The sequence below is a fragment of the Anolis sagrei genome, chromosome 4, assembly GCF_037176765.1.
Source record: "Anolis sagrei isolate rAnoSag1 chromosome 4, rAnoSag1.mat, whole genome shotgun sequence".
Classification (NCBI taxonomy): domain Eukaryota; kingdom Metazoa; phylum Chordata; class Lepidosauria; order Squamata; family Dactyloidae; genus Anolis; species Anolis sagrei.
The window spans coordinates 143,899,368-143,918,534 of record NC_090024.1 but is presented as its reverse complement, the minus strand read 5'-3'; the positions used below and the strand labels follow the sequence as shown (position 1 = coordinate 143,918,534).

Below are 19,167 nucleotides of genomic sequence, written 5' to 3'. Positions count from 1 at the left end.
ATATTACATATAAGAATTAAAGGAAGAAGGTAGAAAATGCCAAGGGACAGAAAACTTATACTTTCAGTATATCCCCTTGCATCACCCTATATATGAAACAATGTATATATCTACCATTCTTCTTATTCTTCTTAATAGAGACATTATTAATTGTACATTTACCTTTGGGACATAAATGAAACTTAGGACATAAAAAGGCTTTGTTCCATATACCCCATTCTTAATATAATACAAGCATTTATTCACATAGCGAGAAAGGATAAACATACCAATGCTCCTTTGTCTCCAGATTGGCCTTCTTTCCCTGGGTGACCCTATTTACAAAACATGATGGTATGTTAGTATGTAAATGTGTAGACACCATTAGGCACATTCTGTTGAATCCATACATTTATACATATGAATAAATTCAGCCTGATTCTTCCATAACAGGTGTTTATTTTGTAGACAATGAATATTAATTTCATAGTTTTCTTTTCTCCTAGGAAAGCAGTTGGGGAAAACTGGAATTTTCTAATCAAAGTTTTCGCAAGTCTTCAAGCTATAATTCTCAAGATTTTTTTAGATTACATCCTCACCATAAACTCAGTGTGCATTTGCAATTGACTGTAAGAGTCCAGTTTGATCATTGGAACAAAGATCTAGGTATTTCCTCTCAAGCAGGGAATTCAGCAGTTATCTGTATCCTTCAGTTATTATACATTCAGCAACACATAGGTTGTCATTTCGATATAGTTTATGAAACTACTCTCTTCAATGAATATGTCTATCCACCTTTTAAAAAACCAATAGAAATCATAACCAATTAAAATGGCAAGGGAAAGTTAAATCAAGTTTTGAAGTGGAACTGAATCAAAACCTAAAACTAGAAACTACGTAGAATTACATTTTTCTCAGTTTAATTTATGTGACAACATTGTGACTGTGTTCATGGCCTGGAGGAGGTTCTGATCTAGAGTAATATCATAAATCCTGGAAGCCCCTCTCCCACTTTTATTTTCCTTAAGGCTATTCTGCATACTCAATTGTAAAGCAGTTCTGGCAAGCTGTTCTGTCAGCAGGTCTCCCAAAAATGCATGGAAGAAGAGCAAACTGCAAGCAACAGGACATTTTGACTGGATGAAGAAACACCTAATCCTAAAATCTTGCAACTGGCAGATCTTTGAATAAGGACTGCATTGTCTAGCAGTGGCCACCTTTACAAGTTTGGAGGATTCACTTCCATGAATTCGTGGCAGTGGTCAGAATACTTCTGAGGACATGTGCAGCCTAGGGTTATGCATATTAACCTTTTCTGATCATAAAGAAGGAACTAGTAATTCCATGGTTCCACACTTTCCACAGCCCTCGGCGCATTTAAGGTGTGATGTCATATCTCTGCATTAACCAGGAGCGTGTGTGTGTGTGTGTGTGTGTGTGTGTTTGGGGGGGGGGGCAATGAGTGATGGGAAAGGCACCCGGTTAGCCCATGGTCTGGTTACAGTTCTACAACTGGGAGAAGAAAGCTGACTTTGCTTTCCCAGGTTCTTCAGCAGGTTGCTCAAGATCTCAGCAATTTCTTCAAGAGTCAATAGTCAACTGCTTTTAGAGATGGCCTGCCCTCCCCTTTGCAATACACACTTGGTGCTTGAAAGCTGCCTTCAGGAGGTGAACTGCATGGGTTCCAAATCCTAGATGTAAAATCGTGGTCATTGTATAGATATGTGCTTTCTTTAGCTCATCTCAGATTTCAAAGAGATATGCAGATATTTTGTTTAAAATTAGTTAAAATGACAAGGGACATCTGAGAGCCATTAAAATTGACATAAACCCAGTGCTCAGTTCCATTTTACTAAATCAACAGCAAGGGGAAAATAAAAATGGATAATTATGATGTCATCAACCCAGACATATTTTTACTCTAATTCTCGTTTTGCTCCTGCCTTTTATGGGGAGGGATGGTAAACCAGGCACATTATTTCTGACAAAACCAACTGCAATGTCTCTCCTGATCTTTTCTTCTTCTTCCTGGTAAGAGTGATATCCCATCATACATCTTTCAGCACTAGATGTTAGCGGGGAAACCCGAAAGAGGAGAAACGGCACTGTTGATCTCAGTGGTAGGCAGCAATCACTCATAATGTCTCATGCCAGCCTTAGGTACACATTGGATTTCTGCAGTACTTAGAAATAATAGCCCACAGACATACTTCATAAGGAAATACCAAAATCATTTCAAAAGGCTGTAGGAAATCTCATGAGATTCATCTAATCATATTGACAGTATTAAAACACTTCAGTGACTTTTCATGAAATAACAAATTACTGTCTAAGATAAAAAGACATTTTGAAAGCTGCTGTTTTGTTTTAGGACCAAGTCATTCCATAAAAAGAATGCAAGGGCATGTCAACATTTGTGAATTTTCACATTTGATGCATTTTTCTATGGATGCTGTGAATCGATTATTTTTATCTGACACTGAACATTATACTAGGCACACCATTAAAATTATAACACCACAAGATGAAAGAAAACAGCAATGAAAATATTTTACAGCACAAGGAAATCAATAGTCAGAAGGCTCTTCCACTTGGGCAAAATCCACAAGCAGTTGAAGATAGTAATAACTTTTCTGTTTTGTGATTCATACAGCCATTTTCAGAAAGCCAAAATAATTATGAGTTTAATAATGACTCAGGTCTAATTCTATATACACTAAACCTAAAGTATCACTTCACTGAACAAAACCTATTATGTCAGAAGACATAGATTATGATTTTCCTCCCTCTATGTTCTCTTTTGTCCTCACATTCCCTCTCTATGTTGGGTTCTTACAGAGTTCAGGAGTGGCCAAAGTGTCGACCACAAATCTCTCAAACCCCCAGATTTTCTGAAATATTTTTTTAAAAAATATTCAGGTTGATTTGGGAGTTAGTTTTGTCTCCTCTCCAAAACTCTCTAAAACACCCCCAAAAGGTAACAATTCACTCCCTACCCTCTTGGATCCTCAAAATCCTGCTCAAAATAGAAAAAAAATCAGGAAAATTGGTCAAAATGGTGGCTAGAGGTGATACCATGTCACTTAGGGTTCACTGCAACCCAGTATTGCGGCCTGCTAGGGAATTGAAGGAAGGACAAAATAACCCCTACTCAGTTTACAGTTATGCACTCTTGGATTATTGTATTCTATTATCCTTCATTACATATAAAACAACAAAGTAGTGATAAGGCTACATCCAACTATGTGTCCTATCTAGAAGGGGCTAGCTTAATCAATGGAAACTTGGTAAAATCAAAATTTATTTAAATTCATTTGAACTGGTTTACTCCAGATGGGATTAACAACTGAATTGAGCTCTTACTTTTAAATGCCATGTTCCTTACTAAAATGAATGGACTTGTTGGGGCCGTTCCATACATCCATATAACCCAGAATATGAAGGCAGAAAATCTCACAATATCTGCTTTGAAGTAGGTTATCTGAATATACAATGCCATATATTCCAGTTCAAAGCAGAAAATGTGGTATTTTATTCAGTCGTGTGGAAGGGGCCCTAGTCACAACTAACAGAAATCGCATTGATTATGGTATATTTATTCTGGGTAGGGCTAGTTTTGAACTTTGTATTCACATTTGGTTTCACTGTGGCTTACTTCTGACTAATATCTAAAATTCACTGTAGCTGTCTGTCCTTCTTTCCAGATAACCCTAGAAACTGCTCTTTTTAATTGCTCTGAATAGGCAGGATTATTTTTAATATGCATGTGTTACTGTGATAATTTTATGCTTATGTTGTTTTGTTAAATGTATGTTATGCTGTTTACTTTGTATGTTTCGGTGATGTTACTTGGAAACTGCTCGGAGTCCCCCTCGGAGAGATAGAATGGTATATAAATAAAGTTTTATTATTATATTATTAAACGAAGAGGCTAATAATCAATAACAACAACATCCCAGCATACTCTGCAAAAGATCGAATGTTTGGTCCAAGACAGATACATTATAAATGAACAAAGAAAATGGGCTTTTTGTTTAAGAAATACCAGATTTTTCATATATAAATTTAATAAATAAATAAATGAAAATGCATACAACTAGCTAACTATAATTTGTTTCACCAAGTCAAACAGCCTAAATAGAGGGCTATTTCCCTCTGATGAAGATTCACTGACAAAGAAAAGCTTGGCATAATAAATGAATTATTTTTTTAGGTGCTAGAAAACACTTCATTATGATTAATTGGCTTTACTTGCTCAGAATTTAATTTTCTTAGTTTGGGGTTGGAACATAAAAGCAGTTATCAGCATTAACAAGTCCTTCTCCTTATCGCAGCAGTTGGATGACAGACAAAAATCCTGCCAACAGAATAAAAAATCACATTTCCTTGCAAAGACAGGTCTCTCCTACCCTCTCCATCATATTCATTTCCCGTAATTTAAATCTGCACCAGACCAAACATGTTAGACATCTAAATGTGTTTTCTTTTCTTCTTTCCTTCTTCAGTGTCCCTGGTGTTTCTTGCCTGCCCTTTAGTGGCTCTTTTATGAAACTTACAGACCTAGATGAGAAACATGGATCAAGTTCAAATAATGAAACGGGATATGTTTTACAGGTTCTGCTGCTAGCTATCAGTGATGCAATTGCCTTGTTAAAATTCATGAGCATGGCGCTTCAAAGTGATTTTTTTTGTCTCCCTAAAACAAAATAAAAATTGACAAAATGTTATACTACTTACAGGAGGGCCATCAGCACCAGGAAGTCCAGCAAGGCCAGGCTTGCCCGCAGGTCCCTGAAGGGAGATGAAGAAACACTTTTGAGAAACCAATCAAAGATAAGATATCATAAGGCTGCAAATGGCTGCAAGCAAAAGATTACTTATGAACAAAGTGAAAATGCAATCCGTAAGAAGGAAAGGAGATAATGTCCCCACATTCAGAACCTTGTAAAAGTCATTTTGAACTTGACACCTGACTGATACTTAGAAATGTGTTATTTGAACATGGAAGGGCTACATTCACAACTGAAAGAGTTATACTAACTTATTAGCAGAGGTTGCAAAAGATACTTTACTTACAACCTCCATAATCCTTCTCAGAAGCCATACTGCATTGTAACGCCACTGGCACTGCCCATGCTGGCTGTGGAATAACTTTCAAAGTGCTTTTGAAAATAGAAAATTTTATCACACCTGTGTATGTATGTGTGTGTCTTAAGTTGTCTGTTTACTTATGACAACCCCGTGAATTTCATAGGGTTTTGGCTTTTCTTCCTCTGAAATATAGCCTATAGTAATTGATATTTATTGTTAATCTCTAATTGAAGTACTAAACAGGGATAAATTTTCAAGATCAGACAAGATCTGATGCCTTTAGAATATTTAGGTCTATATCTCCTTATTTTCTTATGCCGTTTGTACCCCATTCCTTTGATCCAATTAAGATATAATGAGCCAGTATTCAAAATCAGTTCTGTGTCAACATTTCTTCATGAATGATGACAATCACAAATAAAATTGGGTGATCTGACAACAGAGAGAAAGAGAGAGATTTCCAAGTTTTAGAAAATTGTCAGTGAATGCAGTCAGTCTCCTTTGTGAGACTATCAGCATTTGCTAGTGCTTCTCTGAGCTCACCAACATTTGCCATTTCCCCCTGAGCTTGCCAAGAGTGCTCATATTTACCAAGTATAAACTGATACCTCAAAATATTAAATATTTAATCTGATTGGTTAGGAATCCTCCAAGATAACAAACACAGGGAAGAAAGTTATGTAAAAGCAGTGATAGACACCCAAACACCATCTGAGCAGGAAACAGCATTTATATGCAGAAATACTATTTTTCTATTAAGAATATTATATGTCCTTAATGAGAAAACCACATGCAAATTTTGCACATAGTAAGTCCCACATTAATCTTCAAGCCAGGAACATTTTTAAGGGACTTTCCTGTAAGAGGAAGAAATTTCATAAATTACTAATGTCTTCCTTTTACAAAAAACTTAGTAAAGATTTATATCTCTATTTTGCACTCTAGTGTGAGAGCTGCGGTGGTGCAATGGGTTAAACCATTGTGCCAGCTGGACTGCTGATCTGAAGGTTGCCAATTCAAATCTGTGAGACAGGGTGAACTCCCATCTATCTGCTCTAGCTTGCAGGGACATAAGAGAAGCCTCTGAGCAGGATGGTAACACATCTGGGCGTTCCCTGGGCAACATCTCTGTAGACGGTCAATTTTCTCATGCCAGAAGCAATTTGCAGTATGTTATCAAGTCACTTCTGATACGATAAAAAGAACTCTAGTGTGCAGCTGGGAATGCGGAAAATGCCCCTGATCAAGATGCATGTGAGGTACCAGTTCTATTCAACTGCCTCATCAACAAGAGAATACTAGGAGTTCAATGCCCTTTCAAACATCACACGCATGTATAACCTGACATCAAGCGCTATTTTTTTGGAAGTGTATCTACATTCACTCTAAAGTCCCTGTAAGTATGTGTTTTAACCGAGGAAATGTTCTATTCAATCAGTCAGTCTAATTTCAACACAGTGAGTTTGGAAGTTCAAGGCTGTCTGCCTAGTGTCTACAAGCTTGATTTGCCCTTCAATGTATAAAAGAAACATTATTCTGAGGGCCATTTCTAATTATCACAAGACAGAATGTGACTTTTGGAAATCAAATATTCTCCCATACAGAGAATCATGCATGCTAATAAAACTCTCCTCAGGAGACTGGAGACCACTGTCCTTGAAATTAAAATGAATGAATATGTGAATCATATATATATATATATATATATATATATACACACACACACACACACACACCTGAAATAATTACATTCCAAGAAAGGAAACAGAAAAATGGGGTAGAAGAAATATATGTTCCAAGTCTGCTGCAAACTCTCCCTCAAATACACTACTTCTACAAACTAGAATTTATAACAAAAATTAAATCTCACTAAAATCTAAGAGATTCACAGACATTATAAAGAGGCTGAGAAGACCAGGATTAAAAGCCGACTTCCTGTGGCAACTGTTGAATCCCTAATGGGAAAATGACAGGTCATTTCACCTGTTTCTCTTACTTGCTCTTGCTGTCTGTTTGCTCTCCAAGGATATAATCAGTGAGAAGAGTAACAGAGAGGAACAGCATTCTTTATTCGGCTTACTCCCTTTTTGGGTGCATTTTTGCTAAAGCAAAAAGTAAGTAAATGGCCAACAGAAAGTGTGTGTGTGTGGGGGGGGGGAGGGCTCAAATCTTAAGTTACAGCTACTTTTCACATCCCAAAGCTGTAAGATGAGCTAAAAGTCTGTGAGCTAAAGCAAGAGCAAAGTCAATGACATTTTACAGGTAAGCACTTCTATTATTCTTAATAAGATATTCAGAAAATTTCACACCTACTCTAATCGTGCAGTCCATTTATGTCCTCTACAGCTTAGGGAGAGGAGGGAGAGCGCTGTACTATTTTGAATTGCAATCAGTAAGGTCATGTGTGCCCTGAAAGATTATTTGGGTCAATTTGGAGTACTCCTCTACAAGGACAGAGCATTCAGTGGAGTGGGCAGGAATGGGGACAGTCTGCTTTCTAGTCTGCTCCTGTGCACTATAAGGGGAATCTCTATACAGCATCCATTACAGCTGCAGACAGATTAGACCCTCACTACGTAGGGATGTTCTGCCCCAGATCAAGTTAACTTGGAGAAAAACCGGAATTTTGACCCAGTCCTCTTGATATCCCTTTCCCTCATGCCATGGCTATCAGCAGCTAGAACACACCCACGTATCCTGGAGATTGGCAGTCTGGAGATACCAGGGATTCATGGGGAGACTTAAGTCTTGACAGGAGGTGAAAAAGTTGGAGAAATGGGTGTTGGCACTCAGCTGTAATGGTAAGACAGCTGATAGTGATGAAGAAAGGGCGGAGGGCAGCTCATCAACGGATTATGAGTTGTAGGATAAAGGAAGGCACTGAAAGTTTGGAACTTTGCAGTAGGCAAAGTGTTGGCTACGTGCCTTGGGTTTTGTTGCTGTCACTTCTCTTGTTGGGCTTGGGTCCTGGAACTGCAGGTTGCTGTATTCTTCGTGTGATGACCGGCTTGGACTCTCGTAAGTGCGGAATTCCCTCTCCTTGACCATGGACTGTTTACTGATGACGATGCTGCTTTTGGACTCTGTTATTGACAACTTGGACTTCTTTGACCTTGGACCGATTTTGGACAACGGCTACTCTTCAGTGTTTTGTTTTGGCCTTATCTTTGAACTTTGTTATTTTGGTGCATTTTGCTTGAACTCTTGTTTAACCCAGATTTTTTGCCAGTATAATCCGGTTTATCTGCTTGTTTTGGTTTTTTAGCTGCAAATTGATGCAAACTTTGAGTTTAAGCCAGAGGCACTGAAGGAAGTGTCTCTGAGCTCTGTTTTCTTTGATTTAATAAACTGTTGATTGTTTACAATACTGGCTCTTTAAAGGCATCTGAGTTCCAACACTTGGGGAGTGGGTGCTTTGGCTAATGTCAGCCAGAGTGACTTCCAGAAGGCAGGTGGGGGAGTCACAATTGGCGACAGCCACAACACAGCAGGGAGAGGGTTATCCCATAAGGTGGCTAAGGGCATCTATCAGGTTTGCATTTTCTGTCTGTGTAGAATCTCCCTAGGATACCGCTCACTTGATCTGACCTACATTGTATGAACACATGTTAACCACTGCTTAAAAATCTAGGAAAGAATGAGTTTATTTGCATTGAGGTTTTCACCTTCCTTCCACAACTTATTCCTGAGATTTGGTATTCCTGATGCTTCCAACATGGTCCCTCAACAGTCAGGTTAATAAAAGGATCCGGACATATGGTACATCAGAACATATTGCAAGCTACATTCAAAAAATGCCTATAGATATTTTCCGCCACAAACCCTGCCCTGTTACTGACTCCAGTTGGTGCTTTGAGTATAGCTAAACTCCAGGTGGAAAGTGTGCTGTTTTATATTCACTTTTAAGTATAGCAAGAAAATGTTGTGTCTATTTCAAATGTAGAAAAATGCATTTTTTTCTGAAATTGTGACTTCAAGTCAATGTAGGAAAATAATATATGCTGGGTCTCTGAATCTCTGGTAGCTAAAAGGTTCTTTTAATGGATTGTGGGAAGCATTTGTTGTGTGTTCTACAATCTCACTGAATAACATGATTAAAAACAAAAATACATGCATTTTGATTCATAAACCTTTTCAAACTCCTCTGTAGTAGCACATTTTTAAATACTTATATTATATAAAAATGAAAGAGGAAGAAAGAAGCAAAAGCATGGTACAACATTAACTGAAGATACAAAGGTACAGGACATCAGTAACCAAATGTATGCAAATTTCTTCATGATTTTAATATTGTTTTGTGAATATTATTAAATACAAGAAAGTAAAAGACTAGTTGGTGTGAAATACAAGGTTTCAAAAAGTAAGACTAAGATGAGAAAGGCTAAATTGCTTATAGAATAACTAAATGTAAGATCTACAGCTGAATTGCCCAACAAGGAATGGAAAGGAATGTCACTGAACTGAGCAACCTCATTCAAAGTAGTACACTTCTTTCACAGTCCCTAAGAGATGCTGTGAGAAAATGCAAACCTTGCCTCAAGCATCTGAGAGACTTACAGGGCTTGCCTGAGAGATAAAGTGTGCAATAAACAAAATTTATGTTTTAAAGATGTAAGGGGCTAGAATAATAAGCCTTACTGAAAGAAACTGTGTTTAATTATCAGGAATCTGCCTAATTTAAGGAAATTATGAAAAATGCATTTAAATTGTATGAATTAACATGCAGGAAGAAAACAGAAAGCCTTGCTACCCAAGATGAAACCAAAAAGAAAGGGATGGAAGGGACAGAAGAAATTCAGAACCTAAGTGAAAAAGGGGGACAGATTTCCCTATCCCTATGTTTATACCTCTATGAATATTTTCACATGGATATAACTGATTATTATTGGCAGTATAATAACCTATTATTATTCACTATATCATTGACATGGAAACCACTGGCTGCCACTGTGACCGTATGATCCAAGCCAATCTAATGCCACAGCACTGGGACAACACTATAATGACTTTGATTTAGTCTTTTCCTGGACAGGAGACAACAAAAAGACCTGTCCAAGATGGGCTGGGCTTCGTAAGAAAGGAATAGTTAAATCAAGATTAACTAAATGCCATGCAAAGATGAACAACTGTGCAGAACACTCTCTTGGTGATTATTTCAATATCATAAATTCATTGCAATAAAAATGTCAAAAGTTCTTGTAGAATTGTAAACTGTTGCTTTAAGAGAGCATGAAATCACTAGTCCATATACTGTAGCTTAGTACTGACTGCACAGAATGGCAGTGGTCATAGATGAAAATCTGTTCCAGTCCCATTTGGACAGATGTCTGGGATTGAATCTGAGTATTTGAGGCCTTCTAGATATAAAGCACAATGTTATTCCACTGAATTACAGCCATTTTCTAGAGTACAAATAAATGAGCTGTGTGGTCTTAGGGAACAATGGTTACAACCTAGACAATTCATAATTATAATTTAAAATGACCCTTGTGGTTTTATTATAGAATTCCCTGGTTTTAAGAAAATTTCCCATTTGAGTTTCCCTACCAGTTCTTCTATATTTTGTGACCACATATACAAACAAAGTGTGTGTGTGTGTGTGTGTAGACAAGACAGAATAGCTGCACAATGCTTTTTCATGGGACAAGTATGAATAACCTTGTTCTAATTAAAGACAACACCAATTCACACATCCAAGAATTTCAGATTTGATCTTTTGTTTATTCAGTAATGGAGTTTCACTTACTTTTTCACCAGGAACTCCAATTGGACCTTGTGGACCAGGAAGTCCCTATTTAAAAGATTGCAGATTGTTATAAATGAAAGACAACAATAATACTTTCCCCATTTAGCTGCCTCATGAAGTCTCCATTAAAAGAAAGAAGGGAAGAAAGAGCAAGAGGTTATAAGAGCTTTTATTCTGGCTACTTTGCTGGCAGTGAACATGCAACTTGATCCAATACGGATCCCTCCTCCAGGTGTGGCTGCTCTTGTTGGCATTCAGAGAGCTCTAAATGAGTCATTTTTTTCTCTCTCCCTAAAGGAGGGCAAAGTCAGGAGGGGGAAGTGTCTGTGCAAACATGATCCCACCATTCCCCGGCTGCCTTTGCTTGCAGTAGGGATATTTTCAGGATAGTTTATGAAAGCCTAGAAGCAAGAATAAGCTCACTGAAGGGGAAAAGGCATACCATCACCCTTATTGCTCTTTAGCTCTTTAACGTTCTTTGGTGGAAAAGTCACTGAATACTTACTTGTGGGCCTGGGATTCCTTGCTGGCCAGGAGGTCCAGGTTCCCCTTGTGGGCCCTGTTGTGTAAGAAATGCAAGGGGAAATTTTTATTTTGGTGGCAAAATATTTCGACATATTTCCTCACCCCTTTAGACCACCACCAAAAGTGTTATAAGTTCAGCATATGTTAGGAATTGAAGGAATATTAAAAATTATTTGGCAAATGTTCTAAAATGTGTTTTTAGAATGTCACAAAATCTGAACATGAAGAATTCTGCAGTGATGAAAATTTCACATGTCAAAACTTATTCTGCACAAAAATTGCGCATAGCATATTATTTAATTTTCTCTTCTGTACTCCTCACGCAAAAGAGCATTTGTGATGGGCTAATAATTCTATGTTTTCACTAATGCCACACACAAACAGATTCATCCATTCTATTCATCTGCATCTAAGCACATGTAATCAGTATTAAGAAACTGATAGAGCTAACACGGGAATAAAAGACTATTTATTTATTTATTTATCTTCACAAACATCAAACCCTTAGCAGCTACCTACCAAGTTTCCTTTTGGTCCCTGTGGGCCGTCAACGCCAGCGATTCCCTATATTGAAGACCAGAACAAAATTATGCTAATCAGAGACATATTTATAAGAAAATTCAAAACACAAGCTACTGAATTTCTTTAGAAAATACATACAGGTTGTCCTGGTGGCCCGGGAGTTCCTCTTGGGCCCAGTAATCCTCGCTGACCCTGTGAGGGGGAAAAAACTCCATAAAATTGTTGGTTCACATGAAACATGACAAGAAGCTGTAGTAGGCAAGAGATTCCAAGAGAGACAATTAGCATGCCCGAAATTAAACAACTCTATAGTCTTATCCTGACAGTGCTTATGTGCATGTGCCTTCAAATCATCTTATGGCAGCCACATGAATTTCATAGGGTATTTCATCTGGGAATACCCAGATATAGTTTTGTCAGTTTCTCTAAAAATATTTAGACTCCATAGTAATGTTAGTACTAAAAAACATTACCCCGGTTCTTCTACCTATCCTTCTATGACTTCATGTTTGGAAAGAAGCCAAAATTTTGCCTAAAATAACACCCACACACACATGTGGAAAATAATCCATTGGACCCATCTACAGGGTTTGGACCTCTGGAAGCAATATTTAAGCAAGAGCTTAGCACAGGTTTTGGTAAGTATGAAGTATGAAGTGTATGAAGACCCATAAGAGATACAACAATGTTCTAGGGGCTACACTTTGGCCACCTGTTAATTGACTTAATAGCTTACTGAATGTTTTGGATAAATATTTAATGTACCCCAGATTCTGTTCCTTTGTTTGTTTATTCCATGTTTACGTGGTTGACTTTCAGTTTCTTGTTTGTACTGGTTGCAGAAGAAAACATTTTTAAAAAAAATAGGGATATGTGATAGTATGCTTTGGTCAGGCCAATTCTTAGTTTCTTGACCATGCATATCTTCATGTATTATGTTTAATGCCTTATTCTAAAAAGGATAAGAATAAGGCCTGTCCATTCGTTAAAAGGACGTTAGAATCAAAAATGATTCTTGATGTTCTCACAGCCTTTTCCTTACAGAGGAATGGAATATATACATCTTTCAGAGAAATGTTTAGAGCCTCACTGCCCAAGAGATCAGCCTTCCATTAGGTGCTCTCATTAGCTAGTATGAAGACTGGTCTAAATAACTGATTGGCATGATCTTTCAAGCAACTTATCCAAACCCTGAAGTTGCAGAAAATTCAATTTATTCATCAGTTACAGCTTTAGAGTTTGCTCTCATGTCCAAATGAGTAAAACCAATTTTGCTAGCAAAGTGTTGGGCAAATTCATCAGAGCACACCTCAGAGAGCTCCACCTCATATTCTGGCATTTACAATGTCATAGAACTCGGAGTTAATGGAAAGAAAGCAAAAAGGAACAAGGTGTATGTTGACTTCACATCCTTACAGTAATACAAAAAAACTATCTATAACCTGTTGGATTTGCCCCCTTTTTGTCAACAAGCTGGTAGAGGCAACTTGCAGAGCTGAAGCAAATATTCATCTCAAATTAGCTCAGAAACATTACAATTTTCAAAGCTCTATTTAATCATTTAAAAAACTGCCTTTTTATTGAGTCAAACCATTAGCCATCTATGTCAATACTGTCCATGGTAATTTGCATTATCTCTCTAGTCCAGTGTTTCTCAACCTGGGGGTCGGGACCCCCATGGGGGTCACGAGGGGGTGTCAGAGGGGTCACCAAAGACCATCAGAAAACATAGTATTTTCTGTTGGTTGGGGGTTTTGTGTGGAAAGTTTGGTCCAATTATATTGGTGGGGTTCAGAATGCTATTTTATTGTGAGCGAACTATAAATCCCAACAATTACAACTCCCAAATGGCAATGTCTATTTTCTCCAAACTCTACCAGTATTCACATTTGGGTATACTGAGTATTTTGCCAACTTTGATCCAGATCCACCATTGCTTGTGTTCTCTGGATGTAGGTGAACTACAACTCCAAAAAACTCAAGGTCAATGTCCACCAGACCTTCCCAGTATTTTCTCTTGGTCATGGGAATTCTGTGTGCCCAGTTTGATTCAGCTCCATCATTGGTGGAGTTCAGAAGGCTCTTTGATTTTAGGTGAACTATAACTCCCAGCAACTCCAGCATTACCAAATGACCAAATCAATCACTCCCAACTTCACCAGTATTCAAATTTGGGAGTATTGGGTATTTGTACCAAATTTGGTCCAGTGACTGAAAATACATCCTGCATATCAGATATTTAGATTACTATTCATAACAGTAGCAAAATTACAGTTGTGAAGTAGCAACGAAAATAATATTATGGTTGGGGGTCACCACAACATGAAGACCTGTACTAAGGGGTCGCGGCATTAGGAAGGTTGGGAACCACTGCTCTAGTCTTTTAGGCAGCTGTCTTTTCTAATTCTACCTGCTGAAGTATGCGCTGTATTTGTGGACAAAAGAGCCTGGTTTACAGAAGCCTTTAGTGTGTAATTCTCAGAAATGCATCTATTGTTTTCTATTATACTGTTTGTAGAACATGTTGTAGAACAAAGTGGGCATACATATTCAGAAGTAATCCTTATCCATGTGCTCTCTTTCTTGTAGTCAGACATGGAAGAAGTGATAATAAAATAAAGACTATGTGAACATATAAGCACATAATTGAAGAAAATCATCTTAAAACGAAATCTCATCACAGTTTTCTAAGAGTCTGCATGTAACAGAGACTAAGACGCCATCTACACTGCCATATAATGCAGTATGAAATTGTATTATATGGTCAGAATAGACTGGTATAATACAGTTCAACGCAATTAAACTGCATTACATGGGTCTACACTGACCATGTAATACAGTTTTAAACTGCAGTGCAAATGAGGCCTAAGAAACACTCATCATTTTACCACATATAATTTTGGAGCCTACGTGAACCAAGCCAAACTGTGAATCAAGCCAAAGAAATTAGTATATGTAATTGATAACACAGATACAGTAGGATTATAATATATTTCAAGGTAAAACAAACTAAGATGTTAAAGAGTTTTCAAAAGTCAGCATCATTTCTATCTTAACTCATAGGAATGCACCCATAAATCACTTCTATAATAAGAAATCCTAACAAGATTTAAATTATATGTGTTCAAAAATAACATAATTTTTGAGAAATGAAAAAGGGAATGTGTTGATTTACTTCATTAAGAAAAAACTCAAACAGCAGAACCTTTATGGACGAAATCACTATAAGAGTATTCATTCAGAAATGATCTCCAAATAGAACATAACATTGCTGCTGCATTTGGATGCGCAAATGATACCTTCCATTGCTAAAACCCCAACATAGGTAATTGGTGGACATTATGAATAGTGAGCAATAATAAAGCTTTGCTTACAGCTTCACCTGGGAGGCCTCTTGGTCCAACCTCTCCATCTTCTCCCTGATGCAAACAGAACAAAATCAAAGCATTAGTTCATGAAATCAATATTGCCTAATATTGTGCAGTCTAAGAATGGTAAGAAACTGTGAATGACATACTCTCATTCCATCTTCACCGGGAGAACCAGGAGGTCCTTGTGGTCCACGATCCCCCTGGAGAAAAAATAAACATTAAAATCACATTGCTTGGAAGAACTATGATTACGTGCCAATGCATATATAATATAAAAATGGGATACAAGCAAATGCTTCAGCTTCAAACTGGCAAGTCATAACACATCTTGACTAAAGAGATAGAAATCTCTACATGCTGCATTATGATATGCAAACTTCCATTCACATTTGGGTTTAACCCGTTAGCCATAATCCAACACAGAGCTGGGGATGCTGAAGTACACTAAAATCCACTAGTTTAACTGACTGTAATCATCCCAACACACATTCACATTTCTTATAAACAAAAGACAATATTGAAAAAACCATGCAATCATTTGTTTCACATGTTCACAGGTTGACAGAAAGGCAAGCAATGTCCTCGGTAAGTAAAGAAGTTATGTTCAGGGTGGCTTACATCAACATATTCATTACTTGACCAGAACATCAAATGATGTCTTAGCCATTCATGATCCACTCACCAAGTTCTTGAAAGCAGAAACTGACCACTGACTTACTTGATTGTAATGAGCTACTTTTGGGAGGGGGACAATGAAAGTATACAAAAGCGACATTTCAAAAATAACAGAACAAGTGGAAATGAAGTTACTTTACTGTTGTAACAGGTAATGCTTCTGTTTACTTTCTGAAAGAGTTTTAATAAGAATGTGAAAAATTGCAATTGTTGAGTACCTAGTAAAGACTGATTCTCTCAGCATGATGAAACACCACTTCAAGGGTTCCCTAAGCCCTTGAGAAATCTTGCCATCAATGCTGGATGTGCCAAATCATGAAATGAGGGATTCAATATGCTCTCTGCAATTTGTACACAATACACTTTGCGAAAAACTCTTGTGTCTGAGCAAAATTAGCTGACATTTCCCATGGTGAAACTAAACATAAAGTCACAGATAGCACATCAAGTTGAACTGACAAATCAGAATGATGCTGAAAGCTTAGTGGTGGTGTCTAGTTGAACTGGAAGACTACTATTATTGAGTTACTCAATACTGCACATTTTACACTAAGGACAATTTTTTAAAAAAAAAAATAAACACATTTCCTGTGCCGCCGCCACTCAAAACCCCACTATCTTGCAGTGGCTTGCACCAAGTAAAAATATTTGTGTTTTCTTAGTAAGTAAACAAAAAAGAAACAAGGCACCTTAAAAAAAGAAACAACTCCTTAAAATAGGAATGTTTATAGGTATTTTGATAAGACTTCTTCAATAATTATACTATTTTCTTCTCAGACCCAATGACAATTATTTTAAAAGTAAGAAGGAAAAAAACCCATTAGTAATGCACCAGGCTACTTTAACACAATTTTACCAAGTAACAACATTGCTCTATTCCTGCAACAAATGATAAGACTGGATCAGGTAAAAATAATATACAATTTTCAGGGCTTGATGCCATTTCATGTATAATCCATTACAGCAGAATTAATATACATGCCTGTAAATGAGATTTCTTTGGATTGAAACTCCCAAAATCATGGATCTTTGGAAAGCAACTTCGAATCTGGCACATTCAAAGCAGCCCTGGGTCATATCCATTTTACTGGGATGGACTGCATGTCATCTCCTCCACATTATCCTTAATCGTTGCCAGTCACAGAGCTATATTTGTCCTACACAGGTGCTGATGTCTCTACTGATGTGTTTTGATGAGCACAGGGAACCGATGTCTAATCTGGATATCTAATCAGTCCAAAGTGGACCAAATTCTGCTATTCAGACCCTGGAATAGCCTGGGACTTCCAGCCAACTTGGACTTTGCTTGTGGCAGGGCAAAGTGTTGTATTCACAGGAAGCTACCATGCATTTTGAAGTTCAGGAGAGTATCATTTCTGGAACTACATTCCCTACTTCTCTGCTGCTGCTATAAGGACAGTATTTGCCCACTATTGCTTCCATTTTTCTTTTAAAACAGTGGACTGTTACATCAAATCTGATTCATAACCCTAGTTTAATGTGCAAACAAAAGAACATCCTCCTTTGGATCATTCTGAGATTTTGATTGAATGACTAGCTCAAAAATCATACCAAAATACATTTCAAACTGCATATTTGAAAATGATGTTCTTAACTGCATATGCCATCATATAATTTGCTCAAAATTGTGCATTTAAATTTGTATTTAAATACAAAATTTTGACCATGTATTTTTGCATATGTACACAGGCACCATAAATTATTTTCTTTTATTGTTATTGTTGTATGTGTTTCAGTCATTTCTGATTTCGGGCAACCCTAAGGTGAACCTATCATGGGGTTTTCTTGGCACGATTGTTCAGAGTGGGATTGTTTTTGCCTTCCTCTGATGCTCAGGGAATGTGAATTGCCCAGAATAATCCAGGAAGTTTCCATGGACAGGCAGGTATTTTAACCCTAGTCTTACAGTCCAATGTTCAAACCATTACATCATGCTGTCACTAACACTCTTCATTTACTTGCTTAGACTCTCTGCAGTACACTAGCAACCATTAATTCCTTTGATATGGCTGTGAAATCAAGAGAGAAATTGTTTTTATGAACTGCAAGGTGGAATCCTCAAGACTAATACAAGGAACATAATTTTATTGTCAGCTATAAATGGCAGGTGATCCCTTTTTCATTAAATATTGTTTTGTTTGGTTCTTCTTTTTTTTTTGGGAATATATCCAAAAGTACAACAATTAGAAAATTTGCCTGCAGAGCTCACTATGTGAATGAATATTTTCTCCCTTAGGTGAGGTACTGGCTGCACATGATAAGGACACAGTGGAAAGAGACAATGGTGTGATGACAGTTGTAACTAGATTACATTATTGTGTGGCAATTTAAACCTTTGATTATTGAACTCTCCCTGTGTGTTCCTTCAATACTACTATCTTCTGACTTTCAAGAAGAACACCAGAAAGCTAGGCATATTCAGCTGGAGAGTTTATACATTGAATTTTGCCTTTAAATCATTCATAAATATTTGACTTCCATTATCCAGGCAGAGGCCACAAGGGGACACCAGAGAGAAATGATAGTCCATTTTACAGGGGTGAAAGATGGGTTGAAGGAGGAAATCCACATTCCCCTTTTTCCTGTTATTCCCCCCACCCATGTCTACATGTGGGGGGAAGTGGGAAGGAGGAATAACCAGCAACAATGAGAGAAATCATTTTCTTCCTTCAACCCCCCCCCCCCCCAAATCCAGCAAACTGGACTGTCCTCTCTCTAGTGCTCCCTTGTGGCCTCTGCCCAGATAACAGAATAATACCTTTGGGGTTGTTTTTTTTTTTTCAAACCACTTGACAGGGTATACTCTTCTTTTTTTATGGAATCTTATTCTAGATGTCTTTTATTAAAGATAGAGTTGAGATTAAAGCTCTTGATCAAGACTGCACAATCTGTGGCCCTCCAAGTATTTTAGACTTCTGCTCCCAGACTTCATTACCATTATACGAACTGGTTAGGGCTTCTGAGAGTTATGAGTCTCAAACACGTGGAGGGCCACAGGTTATGCAGGTCTCCTTTAGACTGTAATGGTGGTGAAGATGATGAGCATCATGTGATTATCATATGGGCATGATGAGTATGAGCATGAAGGCTAGAAATTTTTCTATAGAGTCAGCCAGTGTATTATGCAAAAGATTCATTCCTGGACCTTTCACCTAATTTAATTTTCACACAATATCTGCTACCTTTCCGCTTGGTCATCATGCCACTGAAAGTAGAAAATACTGTGCTATACATAAT

General features: G+C 37.5%; 1 protein-coding gene across 1 annotated transcript in view; it reads right to left on the bottom strand.

Annotated features, from left to right (window-relative positions):
* COL11A1 (collagen type XI alpha 1 chain) overlaps positions 1 to 19,167 on the bottom strand; it is a 299,114-nt gene that overhangs the window by 139,855 nt on the left and 140,092 nt on the right. The window contains exons 19-26 of the mRNA XM_060774023.2: positions 15,381 to 15,434; positions 15,238 to 15,282; positions 12,002 to 12,055; positions 11,861 to 11,905; positions 11,322 to 11,375; positions 10,817 to 10,861; positions 4,717 to 4,770; positions 270 to 314 (exon numbers count right to left, since the gene is read on the bottom strand). Of these exons, the coding sequence (XP_060630006.2) occupies positions 270 to 314; positions 4,717 to 4,770; positions 10,817 to 10,861; positions 11,322 to 11,375; positions 11,861 to 11,905; positions 12,002 to 12,055; positions 15,238 to 15,282; positions 15,381 to 15,434 (396 nt within the window). The remainder of the gene's footprint in view (positions 1 to 269; positions 315 to 4,716; positions 4,771 to 10,816; positions 10,862 to 11,321; positions 11,376 to 11,860; positions 11,906 to 12,001; positions 12,056 to 15,237; positions 15,283 to 15,380; positions 15,435 to 19,167) is intronic.